This window comes from Solanum stenotomum, chromosome 10, assembly GCF_019186545.1.
Source record: "Solanum stenotomum isolate F172 chromosome 10, ASM1918654v1, whole genome shotgun sequence".
NCBI classification, from domain to species: Eukaryota; Viridiplantae; Streptophyta; class Magnoliopsida; order Solanales; family Solanaceae; genus Solanum; species Solanum stenotomum.
In genome coordinates, this window is record NC_064291.1 from 16,753,197 (window position 1) to 16,771,561 (window position 18,365).

The 18,365-nt window shown below is 38.8% G+C and overlaps 1 protein-coding gene and 1 non-coding gene across 2 annotated transcripts in view; one reads left to right on the top strand and one right to left on the bottom strand.

Moving 5' to 3' along the window:
• The window catches only part of LOC125842775 (uncharacterized), a 37,227-nt gene extending 19,796 nt beyond the window's left edge, over nt 1–17,431 (top strand). Inside the window, exon 3 of the mRNA XM_049522092.1 lies at nt 17,283–17,431. Within this exon, the coding sequence (XP_049378049.1) occupies nt 17,283–17,431 (149 nt within the window). The remainder of the gene's footprint in view (nt 1–17,282) is intronic.
• Nucleotides 17,432–17,758: 327 nt separating this feature from the next.
• On the bottom strand, nt 17,759–17,865 carry LOC125843383 (small nucleolar RNA R71). Its single transcript, XR_007443982.1, has one exon. It is a non-coding gene; the product is annotated as a small nucleolar RNA R71 (small nucleolar RNA).
• Between the last annotated feature and the right edge of the window lie 500 nt (nt 17,866–18,365).

Consider the following 18,365-nt stretch of genomic DNA (forward strand, 5'->3'; position numbering starts at 1 on the left):
TCGGGGAGTGGTGTTATTTGGGAATTCTTAGGTAAGTAGAATTTTTTATTCTTGTTAGTTTTAGCTTTACTAATATAAATTGTTGTTTTGTTTAGCTTGTTTGAATATCAAAGAAGGGAAATAAGAATGGATGATTATTATGGGTACCACATGGACCATCCCCACCTGAAACTACTGAACCTCAGCGACAACCTCCTGACGTTCAAACAAGCAGGGAATAAGACAATTCAAGAAATGTGACTGAAGTTTCAATCAGTGCTACAACCATGACCATCTCAAGGAATGTCTGACAAGACGTTGTTGGGGTTTTTCTATCGGGGTCTTGGACCCGAAAATAAGAGCATAGCCGATAAACTTTTCAAGGGCAATATGATCCACCAGCCCTACGAAATAGTTGTAACACTCCTTAATGGTATGGTTGAAACCAACAAGGAAGCCCAAAAGAAACACGAGTGGGACACACTAGTGGCTCAAGTAGACAGTCTGTCCAAGCGAGTCATGGGGTTGGAAGCACAAGCCATGGAAAAGGAAAAGAACTTCTTCCTTTGAGAATGTAGACTTGGGAAGAAGCATGAGGGTGTGCAAACAGACGATGTTCTTTCTATCATATAACAAAAACTCGAAGAGCAAGACAAGAATATAGATGAGATGAAGAACAACATTGAAATGTTAAATGAAACGTCTACCTTAAACTCCATGACTATTCAGCTGCAGGATGCTCAAATCACCCATTTGATGACATGTATCTATCCACCATTCGCTGAGGACTCACCTAACTACACCATGGCTGACTCCGAGGACGAAGAATAGTTGTTGACTTGCGTCGTGCCGCGACGTTAACTAAGGCGCTGTTTGGGAGGCAATCCAAAACCCCTTTAATTGTTTTTTTAATTTCATGGAAAAATAATGGTGTGTTGTTTGTACAAACTGAAGTGTAGAAAAGTGTTCGAAACAGTGTATAGTGGAGACCAACAAGTCCAATCGGCGAACCGCCGAAGAGGTCAGCGAACTCAACCTATCCGCCTTTTTGATTCAAAGATATCTTCAAGTTGGAACCTGTCAAACTCGGCCAACTGTTGGAATTATTGGCGTATCGCCGACTGTTTCAGCGATCTCGATGGAGACCGCCATTTGGATTCCCAACCTTACTCGGAAGCTCTATAAGAATTGGCGAGGAAAATAATTGTCTAGCGACTCGCCAAAATACTCTGCGACTCGCTAAAAGATTCCGCGATTAGGACTATCACAGAGTGGTTTGGATATGAGCTGATTATGAGACAAAAGGTTTAAAATTATCAACACGGTTCACTTTGATACATCTTCATACCTCCAACTGCACATTTGCACATTAATCTTTACACAAACCTGCATTAACTAAGTATTTTAGCATCGATTTATGCTCAGAACTTTGATTGCATTCCTAGTTATTCAACTCTCTATTGGTCATCGCAAAAGGGGGTTGTGCTTGCATGAGTTTGGTCTTGCTTAAATTTAACTCTTTGCACAGTTACAATAGGATGGTTGTAAAGCATTTGAGTAAGTGGGTTGAAAATAGGCGTGTTGAGTTGCTTAACAAAGCTATGTAGATCTCGCTGAACCACTCAGCAATCCTCTTAACATCCCCACCTCGCCTCCTTTTTAATGCTAAAATTGTTGAAGGTCTACAACTCGAAGCAGCAGAGAAAACTATACGCAAAGTCGTAAGAAGAACCATGCCACCCCGACATATGAAGCAACTGCTTAACCAGGATTATCCTTTGCCTCCCTCTCTGTTTTTCTCAATTTGTACTTTCACATGTTTGTTATTTGCATTTGAGGACAAATGTTTTTATTTGTGATGGGGTGAGGCCCACCTTTGTGTGCTATTTGATGTTCGTATGTTGTGTATTTGGGCTCTTCTGCTTAAAATTGTGTTAATACTGCTTTTCTGTGGATGTTTGAGTTTGAATATCCTTTTATTTTAAACTGCAAAATGATTTGGACCCTTCCAAAAAGTTTTGAAATTTTCGCACATTTTCGCCACCATTTATATGCTCTTGAATATGGCTGTTCTTTTGCAAAAAAAAATGAGTTTTGGTTCCAATAATACCGATGACTTGAATAGTGTTCTTAATCGAACGAACATGAATGTGCGGCTACGATGAGGCCAAATGAAGTTGCATAGACAATATGTGAACTCTTTGCATCTCAGTATTACTAGCCTAGTATCGAATTGAATCTCTTGTGATGATCATTGCACACTAGCGAAAGTGTGGAGTCTTGTTTGACTTATGTGTTGATGCCTAGTGTAATGAGCTTACCTATGAACTACGCATTATAGATCCTAGAATTTTTCCCATTGGTCCGGTCAATTTAGTGATGCTATCTCTTGATATGATCTTAGGCAACTTCTACGAGTGTGAGCCAATTTGACATATACCTCTTTGTGACTTACCCTTTGAGTGTGTGAACCACTTTTGAACACCCTTTGAGCCTTTCCCTCTTCTTTGGAAGAAACTTGATGAAAGAAATGACCTTTCTTTATCCATCACCCATAATCCTCATGAAGTTGTGGTTAGTTGAATAGCCAACTTAGGCCAAAAGCCTAAGTTGGGTGTGTGTTGAAAAGATAGGGGCAAGTCAAGAAGTGCAAGGAAAGTCTCCTCTTACCCATAATTTTGAGAAAAATGGAACCCCTCCATATAAAAAGAAAAAAAAAGAAAGGATAAAAGATATAAAAGAAAAAGAAAACAAAAAAAAATGAAAAAGAAAGTTGTGGAAAAAAGTACAAAAGAAATGGGATTTCCAAACAATACATGGGAAGTGAATAATAGGATGACTTATGAGCACTAAAGAGAGTGATAAAGAAAAAGGAATGGAAGTGTTGTGAGCACCACATTTCTAGAGGATGAAAGTCACTGAGTCTAAATGATCACACCTTTGCACTCAGCCCCATTACAAGACTTGGAAAGACCTTTTTTATCTTGAGTGAGCTGAAACAAATGTTTATTGGAAAATACGGTCAAACCTACGGGTGCAATTATGCATTATGTTCTTCTTTGTGAGTGTGAGTGTTGCATCTGATTCCAAAGCTCTAAGTTGTGAAGCCATTGTGTGAATATGGAATCATTCTTTGTGTCAGGCCATTTGAACACTATAGTTGAGCTTGAACTTGCATTTGAAGTAAGTATTGTGAGCATGAGATTCATTGATATTGGTGAGTCACAACTTGAATCTTTGAGTGCACATTTGATCTTTGCATAAGTAAATTGAGTCTTGTTGTGTGCATTCATGATTGAGTCTTGTGTAGCACTATTCGAGACACCTTTTTTGTAAGGGCAGAACTTGAGCTTGCTTGAGGACAAGCAAAATTTTAAGTTAGGGGTGTTGATGAGTTCACAAATTGGACTTATTTAGGGCTATATTTTAATAGAAATTGTGTCCTAAAATGCTCATTTTATCTCAATATCTTATGAAAATCCTTAAGTTTCAGGTATTTGAAGTTTCAAGGAAAGCATGGACACTACGTTGCAAAAAGGAATGAAAAGGCTAAAAAGAACGAATAAATGAAGGCCCGAGGATCGCCGAGTCCACTTGGCCTAGTTAAAATGATGTTTCTAAATCTAAAGTAATGTAATTGACTTGGTTTGGAAGAGTAAAAGTCTAAACGCCAAGAAACGACCACGACGTCCGGAAACTAGAGAAAAATCTGTTCTAGTGTGTCCTTATGTTTTGGGTAGGTTTGGGAGTGTCGTATGATGGTATAATCTTGTAAAAAGGTTTAAATTAGGTAAATATATGTTTATAGGGTCAAAACGTTCGAATACAATGCCCCGAGGCCACCCTAAGGGGCCCCGAGAAGGACCCCAACCTTGGCTAAGCAAGCTGCTCAGGCAGCTTGCAAATTGCACTTAGAGGGAATGCATCCACGTCGCGGACTAGCTCCCCCAAGGAGCAAAAAGTTAGTTCGCGACGCGGTCGTGTCGCGGACTCTACTATCTCAAAATTTGATTCCAAATATCTTCAGGGAACAGCTCCGCGTCGCAGACATGTTCCGTGACGAAAATGCAGAAATTTAGAAATCAATTTTTACTTCATTAAAGAGTCCAATTAAGTGAGGGGTATTTAGGGTACTTTAGGGGACGTATATATCATGATTTTAAAGTCAATTTACCTCACTTTAATCACTCAAACACAAAACCCCAAAATCTAAACCTAAAGTTCCCCATTCTCTCTACTCTCTCTCTCCTCAAGAACTCTATTGAAGAAGATTGGAGCTTCAAGAAAAAGACCAACTCTCCAAGGTTTCAACTCGGATTTTCGTGGTTAATTCGTCAATAACGTATGGTTGCTTATCACTCTTGGGATTCCTTTCCCCAAGAGGCCCCTTCAAGATGAATTTCAAAATCTCCAATTTCTAGGTTTCAATCCAAAAATGTGGGTCTTCTTTATACAGTGAAATTGATGTTATAAACTGACTTTTATTGATGTTATATGAACAATTATGGATGAATTTATGTTGTATTGGTGGTTTCTTGAAGAATTCCCCATGAGACTCATGTTTCCCCTTCTTTTCCTAATTCTAACCCTAGTTTGTTTTGGATATTGATTAAAGGCTATAAATTGAATGTGATGTTATGTAATTCATGTTTGTATGATGATTCTACCCTAGGTTATGTATAATTTCTATGAAATTAAGGTTGAGTCTTTGAATGAAGCCTTGATGGCTATGAAGGGAATATGTCAATTGCTTATATTGATGTTGATTATGTTATTACTTCATGAATTACCTTGTATTATGTATTGGTTATGAATTGATTGGTAATTGAAGTATGGATGTCCCAAGAAGGGAAAGAAGGTATGAAGGTTGGTTCTTCTTTGAACTCAAGTATTGAAAGGTGAATTACTTAGATTGTAATGATGTTATACCTAATGTGTTGTTATGGTGTTGATGATCTAGTTTACTCATCCTTAACCCTCTAAACTTGAATTAGCTATGAAGTATGTATGTATGTTATGGTATGATTGCTATATGATTGAAAGGTAGTCCTCATGATTATAGTGTAATGTAAAGTGAAAGATTTACTCACTTGCTAAGTGTCTCTTAAGTGAAAGGATTGTTGCTCACTTTTGACCACATATGAGCTATTATGGTAAGATGTTTACATAATAGTCTAGTAAAGGCTAGTGTGAACTTATGTGATGACTAAAGATGATTACAAAAGGGAATTAGATGCTTAGCACCGAAAGGGCATGTAAATGAGATGGGAGTCTCATATTTAGTAAGTCCGGCTCCCCACATGGGTTTCCTCACGTTTAGCAAGTCCGGATTACCCACGGTATATGTTGTCTCATGAGATGGAAACCGCCACATTTAGTAAGTTAGGGTTTCTAGAAGCAATCTCCTTGACCCTTAACTATGTGCCCACATAGAACTCTAGCTTAGTGGATCCACCTAGATAGCTATGTACAAATGGTTACACCTTAGGCAAGTGTTAACCCTCTCTTTTCGGTGTGGGAGTCGATCCCCGAATTCCATGTAGCTCTCATGGTCTATGTCGGTTATTGCAATATTTCCCTCATGTAAAAGTAAATGAAGGTATGAAAGGTGTGAACTCTTACTAGGGCTTTCTTAATGGTTTCTACATAGTGTAAGGGAGGGTATGAGACTTCTCTTACACATTGCACTTGTGGGATCCTAAGAGATGGTTGTATAGTGTTCTCTTATGATTATGATTATTATGACATATGTATGTTGAATCTATGTTATGTATGATCATTATGAATATGGTAAGTTATGATGAAATATGATCTTATGAATATATGCATGAAGTAGGTTGCTTAATGTGATACTTGGCTTTGAATAGGGTTATGGGGTTCTATTCTTTGCATTGAACTAGTATTGCTTGGGTTGCCTACATGTTGGGATGATATTATGTTGGTTTGGACTATGATGCTTACTTTGTGTGCATATTGGATTTACTTGGTAAAAATCATGTTTTGACTAAATGTCCCTTTTATGCATGTTTCAATGGTTTTTATGCATAGTAGCCATACTTAGTACGTGTGTTGTACTAACCCATATTTTCTCGCTTTTCTCCAAACATTTAGGTTCGGGCCATTGAGGATTCAACTTACTTCTCAAGACACTTGGAGTTGCTTCCCCAAGTTGGTGAGTCCTCAAGTCTGAGGACAAGACCCTATGATCTAGCTTTTATGTTTAGTTCTTTGCTTATGTTGAAAGACATTGTTGTACTTTCCTATTTTGAGACTTCTTATTGATGTAAGGGCTAAGTCCCATTTTCGATACTTCTATGTCTAGATGGTGCATTGTGACAAAGTTAGATTCTATTTTTCATATATGAAGTGAAGTGAACTTCCAAAGTAAAAGTTTTAAATTTTATGTGATTTTATTCTATGATACATGTTCTGACGAATGCTAAGGGCTTGTATAAGATCTTTTCGAGGTCGAATAAATCGGTAACGACAAGGGGGTTCTCTCAGGTCGTTACAGGTCTTACATCACCTTTTGTTCCAGTGTGCTGAGCCTTGAAGGAAAGGATCAAGTCGGTGGAAAAAGGGAGCAGTCGGTGCATCGCTGTGAAGTTCCACGAAGCAGTACCATGTTGCCTAATGACCCAGAGCACCACGATGTTGAAGGCTGGTCCAAGACGACGATGAACTACACCAAAGGGTAAATCTCCGAGTAGATCGGTGATTCTGATTAACGATGCCCAATGATCCGCTGCAACACAAATTTGTGAAAAGTATAAATACTAGTTAGAGTTGTAGTTTTTAAAGTCAAACAATTATAACAATTTTCATATGGCATAGTACTTTTTGATATTTTTGCTCTAAATTTGAGAGGGTTTTGAAGACTTAAAGATCCAAAGGGTTTCATCTTGAAGATTTGTATTTGGGTCTCTTGGATTCTTGAATTTTGGCATGTATCAAGACTTCAATATTCATACCAAGTTGAATGCAAGCTCAATTTGTATAAATTTCTATCTCTTATACATGTGTGGCTAAAATCGCAATTCTTGGGGTGTGATTTAGCGAATATGGGTTAAGATAATTCTTGGGTCTTGCTTACTGATAATTTAATCATAGTTTAATTGTGATTTCGTTTAGTAGTTGTAGATGAAATTAATGAATTTGTTGTTGCAAATACAAGTTTATTTATGTGTTTTTGTCTTGTTCGAGAGAGAGGTCGTAAAACTAAGACTACTAAATTAATGGCCAGTACGAGTGGGTCGACATAAGGTTCAGCTCGAGAGAGTGAACCCTAGTCCCATGTCCACACACTCTGCGAGAGAGAGTGACTGGGTTAAGGCGTAGGCTGGTCTTTATGTGACAAGTGGGTGTCCAAGAGGAACACATTTGAAACAGGGTAAGTTGCTCGAGAGAGAGTTTACCCCCCTTAAAGTTTAGCTTAGTCACAATTATTCTATGAATCTTCTATTGAAAGCATGTACCCAATAATCTAGCTTAACCCGTATTCTCATCAGATACCAAGGATCCCCTCTCATTACTTAGAAACCCTTGTTTATTTTGTTGTTTTTACTTACTAGTGACAAACCCCCCAATTGTTAATTGACACGCTCGTGTCCCCGTTTAATTCACAATATTTTTAATCATTAATGTCTTTAGCTACAACTAGTTAGAACTAAATTTTGTTTTTCTATTAATTCTCAAAACCACTATCTTAGGAACGATCCCAACCCTTGGTTGGGTTACTAAACTATTGTACGATCATAGACACTTGCATCAGAGTTGTGTCTTGATTATGTTAACGTCAAGTCGTAAATTTACCTCTCCCAATGGACCACGCATTGAGTTTTGAGCAAAATTTTAAGGAAATTGTATATAGTCTAAAGAAGAGAGAAACTAAGAATTCAGAAATTCTTAGTCCTGAAAAATAGTAGCAAATTGTTAGTCTATTCTTAGAGAGATAAATACTATACTTTGTGAAGAACACTTTTAGTTTTAGGAGGTTTCCCAACATTGCTCCTAAAATTGATAAATTTAAGTTGAATTCATACTGGGTTTGCTTTTAATTGCTTAATTCCATGTTACACATGGCTACATTCATAAAATATATAATTTATGTACTCTTTTTGATTGGTGGCTAAAGTTGACGCTCCGAAGCTACCCCCTAGGACCGTACACGGGACCTAGGATCACGACTAACCCCAAGCTAACCCTGCTGGCATATCATAAACATACTAAAGATAAGTGAATCAATAAATATTGTGCGGAAGCTAATCATGAGATAATCTGAAATGATGGGGAATACCCATACTAAATCTGAATATATAAATACTTAGACTTTAACAACAACTGAAAAATCAAACTCCAATAAAAAAATGGATTCTAACTATGTATGAAAGAAAGCCTCTACTGACTAGAAATGCTAGGACATGCCCCATCAAGATCTAGCAAATACTGAAAACTAAAGGCTAAAAGCAAAGGAATATAACCATGTCAATCGTCCTCGAAGAATGAGGACTCACCATTGATGCTGCTGAACTGAAGATCGGGAATAGATCTATGTTAGATTTTGAAGCTGAGAACATGAACCTACTTCACGAAAAGATGTAGCGCAGAGTATGCGTTACTAGTTGAAAGGTATTATGCATGCAATATAGAGTAAAGCTAAACAATAAACATAACTGAACCAAAGCATATATCTGAGCAATGATAAGAGATAAACATGATAATAAACTAAGAATACTGAACATGAAATGACTGAATGAAATGACCAAGTTATAACATGTTGAGACTGAATATTGCATTGTGAGTAATAACGTGGTCAATCCAATAGAATCTGACCGTAAGGGAACTAATAATAACCGACATAAAACCACATGAGCTAAATGTGGAGTCTGATGTATACGCCCCATCGAGAGGACCCAATATACCCTGCCAGAGGTATAGAGGCACGATTGGCACGTAGTTCTGGGACTTTAGGGTGACTCATCCTAGTCCACTCGGTATTAAGCTACTCCTAATTGATTATGTAATTAATAGTTTATGACTAAATTTCTCTAATACTGGATAGCTCAAAATACTGACATGCTAATAGAAAATGCAACATTAATGTACATATAATGAAACATTAAAATATGAGGGATGTACATCTGAAATAACTGACCTAGCATGTGTAATTCATGAACTAAAAGAACTACATAGCTAGGGTTCTAAATTCATGAAAGAATCTATGCTAAACACTACTAAAATCATTGTAATCTGAGTAGGATTATTAAAGTAACTAATTCATAATGATCTGTTGAAATTCTAGAAACCCTAGGTCTAGATAATATCAAGGGAATCAAGAATCAGACTTTATTTTAGAGACCTAATGGGTGAAAGGAACCCATTAGTGAAATCCCACAAACCTAGTGGGGAATTCCATGGAGAAATTTTTTGATTTCGAGGCTGGAACTTATGAAAACTTGATGCGTTTTGGATCTACGACTGGTTGACTTCTCCTTTGATTTTTTCTCTAATTTTCGCTTGGCTTAGGTGAATAATTGATTAGGTTAGGTTCTCATTTGTTCACTAGGCTACAACATAACAAAACCATGTACTTTAGGGGTTAAACTATGTAGGTTGGGTGTCCAACACATAGGGGAAGAGACCAAACGACCCATGACTTAAGGATTTGACGGGCTGACCACGACCCCTATTACAGGCCGTCAAAGGGACCATGGTTCGTGAAGCCGATTGTGGTCCTTGGTCCAGTAGCTACTGGTTCTGGGACTCCCTAATACGGTACACTTCACAGACCATGTGAAGGATCACGGATCGTGAAGATCCTCGTGGTCCTTCACCTGTGTTAGGGGCTGCACTGACTCCTTTACAGAAGCCACCACGGCTCATCGTTGAGCCTGGTAGATTCTACCTCACTTCAACAAGCACCACTACGGCTATGTGGTGGTCCACGGTCCGTAAAGGGTCCCGTAGTCCACCACTTCTGGTTAGGGGCTAAGTCCATGGGAAGGTCAACGAACCGTGGACCCTATCACGGTCCGTGAACCGTGTCTTGGTTCACTAATTCTAGTGAATTTTTCTGCTGTACTTTTCTAAGTCTAGGTTCTGAGGTGTTACCACATCTCTCCCTTGGGAACATTAGTCCTAGAATGTAGTCTAAACTAGCTTGATAGGGAGGGAAAAAACTACAAACCCTGCCACTAATTTCTAGAACTGATTTCTTACCGAACTAAGTTCCAAGAACATGCAAATGCAAATACACTGAAAATGCAGGTACAAACTGAAGGAACATGATACTGAAACTGAAACTATGCATGAATGACTGAAAAATTGAAGAGAAACTATTACCTCAAGCTAGAATTGAATCGGAAGGAAAGAGATGAAGATACTTAGCCTTCATGGCTGCTTCTGCTTCCCAAGTAGCTCCCTCTATGGACTGACTCCTCCAGAAAACCTAAACTGAAGTGACTTCTTTGTTTCTCAACCTTCGAAGCTGACGATCAAGAATCCCAACTGGTACCTCTTCATAAGTGAGACTATCCTTTACAGCCACACTTTTTAAAGGTACAATATATGTTGGGTCATCCACACACTTCTTCAACAATGAAACGTGAAAGACTAGATGCACTGCTACTAGTTCTTCTGGTAACTCTAATTCATAAGCCTCTTTACCAATTCTTTTCAAGATCTTGTAAGGGCCTACATATCTAGGACGTAGCTTCCCTTTCTTGCCAAATCTCATCACTCCCTTGACACTTTTAGAAAAACCCAATCATCAACTTGGAACTCTAAGTCCTTTCTCCTAATATTTGCATAGGACTTCTGGTGACTCTGGGCTGCTGCACTTTCTCCATAGCATCATGAACTTAATCCACCCCTATCAAGGCTGCCTGACCTACTTCAAACCAACCAAATGGAGATCTACATATGTGCCCATACAATGGGATAAGGAGCCATCTGAATGCTGGAATGATAACTATTATTGTAAGCAAACTCTTTAAGAGGAAGGTGATCATCCCAACTACTTTTGAAATCAATCACACTAGCTCTCAACATGTCCTCTAAGTTCTGAATGGTACGCTATGCCTAACAATCCGTCTGTGGATGAAATGTTGTGCTAAGATTAAACTGAGTACAAAGGCCATTCTGGAAAGACTTCCAGAAATGAGAGGTAAACTGAGGACCTCTATATGAGATGATAGAAAAAGGAACCCCATGCAACCTAACTATATAATTAATGTAAATCTTGACATAGTCCTCCGCTAAATGTGTAGTCTTAACAGCCAAAAAACGTGTAGACTTAGTCACTCTATCAACTATCACCCAAATGGAGTCATGTTTTCTGTGAGTACGAGGTAAACCTGTGATGAAGTCCATATTTATCACTTCCCACTTCCAAGTAGAAATGTTGAACTCTTGAGTCATACCTCCTGGTTTATGATGTTCTACCTTCACTTACTGACAATTAGGGCACTTAGCAACAAAATCCGCCATATCCCTTTTCATACCATTCCACCAAAAGACTTCCCCAGATCACGGTGCATCTTTGTGGTGCCTGGGTGAATAGAATATCTGGAGTTATGGGCTTCTGCAAGAATCTCCTTTCTCAACTCGCCCACCTTAGGAAGATATAATCGACCCTGATAGCGAAGCACACCATCTCCCCCTTGGGAGAAAACTTCAACTCTCTGTTGATGGACTGCACCCTTTAGTTGAATCAATATCGGATCACTGTCTTGCTTTTCCTTAACCTCCGCTACCAATGAAGATTCTGCCCCATTCTGAACTATTACACCACAATCTGATAGGCTCATAAGGCGAACTCCCAAGCGAGCAAGCCCATGAACATCCTTTGATAGCTCTTTTCTTTCTTCATCAACATGTGCTACACTACCCATATATAGTCTGCTAAGAGCATCTGCTACTACATTGGCCTTACCAGGATGGTAATGCACACTCATATCATAATCTTTGAGGAACTCAAGGCATCTCCTTTGGCAAAAATTCAACTCTTTCTGGGTGAACACATACTAAATGCTCTTATGATCTGTGAACACATCTACATGAACACCATACAAGTAAAGTCTCAAAATCCTAAGTGCAAACATCTCTGCTAACTGCAAGCTCGAGGTCATGAGTTGGATAGTTCTTCTCATGCATATTAAGTTATCTGGAATCATAAGTTATAACCTTACCTCGCTACATCAACACACAACCTAGGTTGACTCTTGGTGCATCACAATAGATCATATAACCGTCTGAACCTCAGGTAGAGTCAAAACCGGAGCTGTAGTCAACCTAGTTTCCAGTTCTGCAAAGCTTTTCTCACAATCATTTGACCACTGAAACTTGACCTTTTTCTAAGTCAACTTAGTCAATTAGGAGGCTATGGATGAAAATCATTTCACGAACCTTCTGTAATAACCAGCCAAACCCAAGAAGCTTCTAGTTTATGTAGGATAGGTAGGTTTAGGCCATTGTTTCACTGCTTCTATTTTCTGGGAATCCACTCGGATCCCTTCACTAGACACAATATGGCCAAGGAAAGCAACACATTGCAACCAAAACTCAAATTTGCTAACCTTAGCGAATAACTGGCAATCTTTGAGAGTTGTAGAACAACCCTCAAATGATTCACATGTTCTTCCTCATTCCTAGAGTAAATGAGGATATCATCAATAAAGACGATAACGAACAATTCCAAATACTTCTTGAACACTCTGTTCATCAAATCCATGAAAGCTGCATGAGCATTGGTTAGTCAAAATCATATAAATACAAATTCATAATGACCATACCGAGTTCTGAAGGCTATTTTAGGGATGTCAATATCTCTGCCTCTAAGCTGATGATAACCACATTTGAGGTCTATCTTTGAGAAATGACTAGCACCCTGAAGTTATTGAACAAGTCATCAATCTTGGGGACAGGGTACTTATTTTTGATTGTGACTTTGTTCAACTGCCTATAGTCAATACACATTTTGAGAGAAACATCTTTCTTCTTCATGAACAACACTGATGCACCCCATGGGAAAATACTAGGTCTGATAAAACCCTTATCTAAAAGGTCTTTCAACTTCTTTATAAATTCCTTAAGCTCATATGGAGCCATTATGCAAGGGGTAATAGAAATATGATGTATATCTGGAAGGACATCAATTCCAAAGTAGATTTCCCTTTGAAGAGGAACTCTAGGAGGATCTTCTGGAAACACTTCTAGGAACTCATTCCTACACTCTGTTTTCACTAGGTCAGATACCCCATACAGAAACTTGTTTATTTGAGCCCTAGAATCGACAAGTATGTGAGGAGCATACCTGGAGATTTGGGTGAACTTGAGTCCATACTCTTGGACTGTCATACTACCCAACCTCAAATTTATAAACTTTTATGCTTTTTGCCTCCCTCAACTCTCTTGGGAAGAGCTTTTCCAGAAAAGTCTCACTAAAGCATTCCCAAGTGATAGTAGTTGCATCCGTACCCCTGTTCTCTTTCCATTGAGTAAAGCAGATGTGAGCTACATTCTTTAGCTGATAGGATGCCAACTCTATCTTATCATTACATGTTTCTTGCATCACTCCAAAGATCTTCTTGACCTCATCTATGATGTTTTGGGGATCCTCACCAATCTGTGATCCTAAGAACTCAAGCGGATTCATCCAAACAAAATCACGAACTCTAGCTGTCTCTGATCCACCACTAGCATTTGTAGGAACTTGAACCTCCTTGTTGTTCTAGTTAGTCACACTCTGAGCCAAGAGTTGAATAGCCTTTCGAAACTCAGCATTCGAAACTTCCTGATCTAATATTGGAGGAGCTGCATTAGCATTTTGTGCATTCTCTTTCCTTCCATAAGCTTTACGAGGAGGCATGATCTGAAAGCTCATAACAATGGATTAGAAAGAGATCATACCTTACGCACGATAAAAATATCAAGAAAGTGAAGTTTTCCTAAAACATTTCATATCCTCATTTTCATTAGATGTGGTGCACTTCACACCCATGAAAAGGACTCTACTTAGTGCGGCTTTTCAGACATCCTAGGACACATAAAGCTAATGCTCTAATACGAAGATTTTCATGCTCCAAAGCTACCTAAAATGTGGACACGGGACCTAGGATCAGGAGTGACCCCAAGCTAACCCTGCTGGCATATCATAAGCATGCTAAAGATAAACTGAATCAATAAATACTGTGTGGAAGCTAATCATGAGATAATCTGAAATCATGGGAATACCCATACTAAAGCTAATTATATAATTATTAAGAGTTTAACAACAACCGAAAAAGCAAAATGAAATACTAGAGCTCATTCTAACTATGTCTGAAATAAAGCATCTACTCACTAGAAATACTGGGACATGCCCCAGCTAGATCTAACAAATACTGAAAACTAAAGACTAAAAGCAAAGGAAGATAATTATGGCAATGGTCCTCGAAGAATGAAGACTCGCCACTGACGTTACTGAACTGAAGATCGGGAACTGATCTATGCGAGATCTGGAAGCTGAGAACATGAACCTACTTCACGAGAAGATGTAGCACAGAGTATGCGTCACTAGTTGAAAGGTATTATGCATGCAATATAGAGTAAAGCTAAACAATAAACATAACTGAACCAAAGCATATATCTGAGCAATGATAAGAGATAAACATGATAATAAACTAAGAATACTGAACATGAAATGACTGAATGTAATGACCAAGTTATAACATGTTGAGACTGAATACTTAACTATGACTGATAACGTGGTAAATGCAATAGAATCTACATGTAAGGGAGCTGATAATAACCAACATAAAACCACATGAGCTAAATGTAGAGTCCGATGTATACGCCCAATCGAGTGGACCCAATATACCCTGCAAGAGGTATAGAGGCATGACTGGCGTGATCACTAAAATGATGCCTACATAGGGGACTTACAACTTACGGGGAACATAGTTCTGAGACTTGAGGGTGACTAACCCTAGTCCACTCGGTATTAAGCTACTCCAAATTGATTATGTAACTAACAATTTATGACTGAATTTATGTAATAATGGATAGCTCAAATTACTGACATGTTAACTGAAAAAGTGAATTAATGTACTGATAGTGAAACATTTAAATCTGAGGCATGTATTTCTGAAATAACTGACCTAGCATGTCTAATTCATGAACTAAAAGAACTACATAGCTAGGGTTTTGTATACATGAAAGAATCTATGCAAAACAATACTAAAATCATGGTAATCTGATTTGGAACATTAAAGTAACTAATTCATAATGATCTGCGAAAATTCTTGAAACCCTAGGTTTAGATAATTAGAGGGAATCAAGAATCTGACTGAATTCTAGGGACCTAATGGGTAAAAGGAACCCACTAGTGAAATCCCACACACCTAGTGATGAATTCCACAAAGAAATCTTTCGATTTTGGGGATCGAACTGATGAAAACTTGCTGCATTTTGGAGCAAGGGATGGTCGACTTCTGCTCTGATTTTGGCTCTTATTTTCGCATGACTTAGGGGTTGTACTCGCTCAACTTAATGAAAGCTACCACGGCTCATCATTGAGACCATGGCACGTTTAGGGCCCCATGGTCTGATGTCTGAGCCTGGTGGATTTTATCTCACTTCCACGAGCACCAGTACGATTCATGTGGTGGTCCACGAACCGCGTAGGGTCTCGTGGTCCCCCACTTCTGGGAAAGGGCTAAGTCCACGGGTAGGTAAACGGACCGTGGACCTAATGAGTCCATGATTCGGACTCATTTAGGGCTTTATTTTAATATATTTATGTCCTCAAATGCATATTTTGTGCTAATGAATGATGTAAAAGCCCTAAATTTCAGGTATTTGGATTTATGAACGATGCATGAACACTAATGTGTAGAAAGAAACAAAGCAAGCTAAAGGAATGAATAAATGAAGACCTGATGATCGCCGATGTCACTCGACAAATAGCCAAATTGCAACGACACCACCTAAAGTTACAGAATGCAAGAGCTAAAATGGGGGTAATTTCGGTGAGCAACAGTTCCAATCGGCATGTCGTCGATCTACTCGGCGAAGGACAACCAGGTCGTTGAAAGTGCTGAAGCAGATTCAAACAAGTGCTGATGGGAGAGATAGAAGGAAAAAGGGTGAATTGAGAAATTATTCGGCGATCCCGATCTAGATCGCCTAAAGTTTCACTAGCCAGACCAAGAAGAAATGAAATATGAAGGCGAGATGAAGAACAATTGGTGAGTCGTTGATATGTCGGCAGAGCCTGACTTACCTCATCGAGTGGTCTTAAACAGTGACACATCAGACTTGTTTAAATTAGTTTTGGCTAGAGAGAGAAAAAGATTCAGAAAAGGGAAGAGATAAAAAATTGAGAGCAAAAACATCACCATTGTGGTTTTCAAGGGTTTTTAGCAAGATATTTTGTTGAGATTTTGTAATAGAGAAGATTTTGAAGAAAACATGGTAGATGTTGATTTTGTTATTTTTGCTATGAGTGGCTAAAACCCTCTTCTTGGGGTTTTGACTAATGAAGCCAATTGTTGAGTTTTACTAAGTGGGTGTCGTTGGATTGAAGATAATAGTGTTAATTTGAAGTGGGTCTGAGTTGCTGTTGCGTGTCGAGTTGCACGTTTAGTGTAACAAGTTCGGTGTTGTACGCATGCGAGAGAGAGATGCAGAGCCAAAGTAGAAATCTTAGCATCCTTAGTAGTTGGTCACCAAAATTTTAGCTCGAGAGAGTAAAACATGGGATCTATCTTTTGTATCCAGCTCAAGAGAGTGGATTTAATGAGGACCAAGGGTTGGGCATCTTCCGGTTAGTGTCGAAGTTTGAGAGAATTTGACATGGAAAAGGTGATTGCTCAAGACAAAGTTACTTTACATATGGTCCGACCTACCCACGACAAATTATCCTATTGTGAACATTGATACTCACCCACTAAGTTAAAATTCGGCAATTGGTTGGTCATTACCCCAACTGTTATTTTACTGTTTGATCGTTTCGTGTTGAAGTGTGAAATTGGAATGATAATAGGATCCAACTATTTGAAAGTAGAACCAAATAGGTAAACTACTTGCTAAAAGGAAGAGATTGTTGTCATATCTTCATCTTCAAATTTGAAGGAAAAACTACTCCCTGTGGGATTCGACCTCAACTCACTTAGTTGGGTTATAATACTACTTAACGATTGTGGGCACTTAGTATTGGATGAAGTGTCCTGATAGGGTAATCAAAATGGCGCCGCTGTCGGGGAGTAGCGTTACTTAGAATTCTTTGATTGAAGATTTGACACTCTCAAATTTGTTGGTTGTAGTGGAATTAGCTTTGGCTGCTTTGTGTAAGTTTTGGTTGGACTACGTAGAAGTGAACATGAGTGAGAAAGAGATGAATGATAGCCAAGCAGGTCATCGGGATGATATAGATGATATCAATAGTGTATACAACCCAGCTCAATCAGGTTGAATGGGTTCAATTGGTATCCCATAAGCTTATAAGAATGCGATGTTTGAAGTCACTAGCACAACTCTTCAACTACTCCAAATGAGGGGACTATATGGAGGGCTAGATCACGAAGACCCGCATGAGCATGTGACAAATTTTACAGAGGTTTGCAGCCCTTTTTCATTAAAAAAGGTGTCACAAGAGTCAATTCGGTTGTGGTTGTTTCCACTATCCTTAACGGGAGAAGCTAATAAGTGGTTGGCCGAGTTACCAAACAATTCCATCACATCATGGGAGGAGCTGATTATAGAATTTAACACAATGTTCTTTCCTCCATCAAGGATGATGAAACTTAGAGATGAAATTCAAGGTTTCAAGCGACGGGAGGGGGAACCCATCCGTGAAACGTGGGTGAGGTTTAAGAAACTACTAATTAAATGCCCAACTCATGGGCTACCAAATGATTTGGTACTTCAATATTTTTATCGGAGTCTTGATTCGGTTAATAAAGGAGTGGCTGATCAATTGGTACAAGGAGGAATAATGTTACAATCATTTGAGGTAGCTTAGTTTCTTCTTCATGACTTGACTAGAATAAACCAAGCATGGTACACCCAAGAGGATCAAGTCTCTCCATTTCATTTTAGATTAACGCAAGAACAACTTGATAAAGAGAGAGAGGGGGATGAAAACATCAAGAAGATATTGACCCAAATGGAATTTCTACAGGAGCACATGAAGGGGACATGTGGAGTGTTTAGTATTGAGGGGATTCTTCTTCAGGTTACTCAAGGCCGGGGGAGAATCAAGGTTGGAGCTCCAAGGGATATGAGGAGGGTTTCCACCCACGCTATCTATAGTGAGGTGGAAATCAAGGTTGGAACTATCACAAGGGAGAAGAACAAAGGAGATACTCTCAAGATTGGGTTGAGCAAAATGATTATTGGAGAAGGAA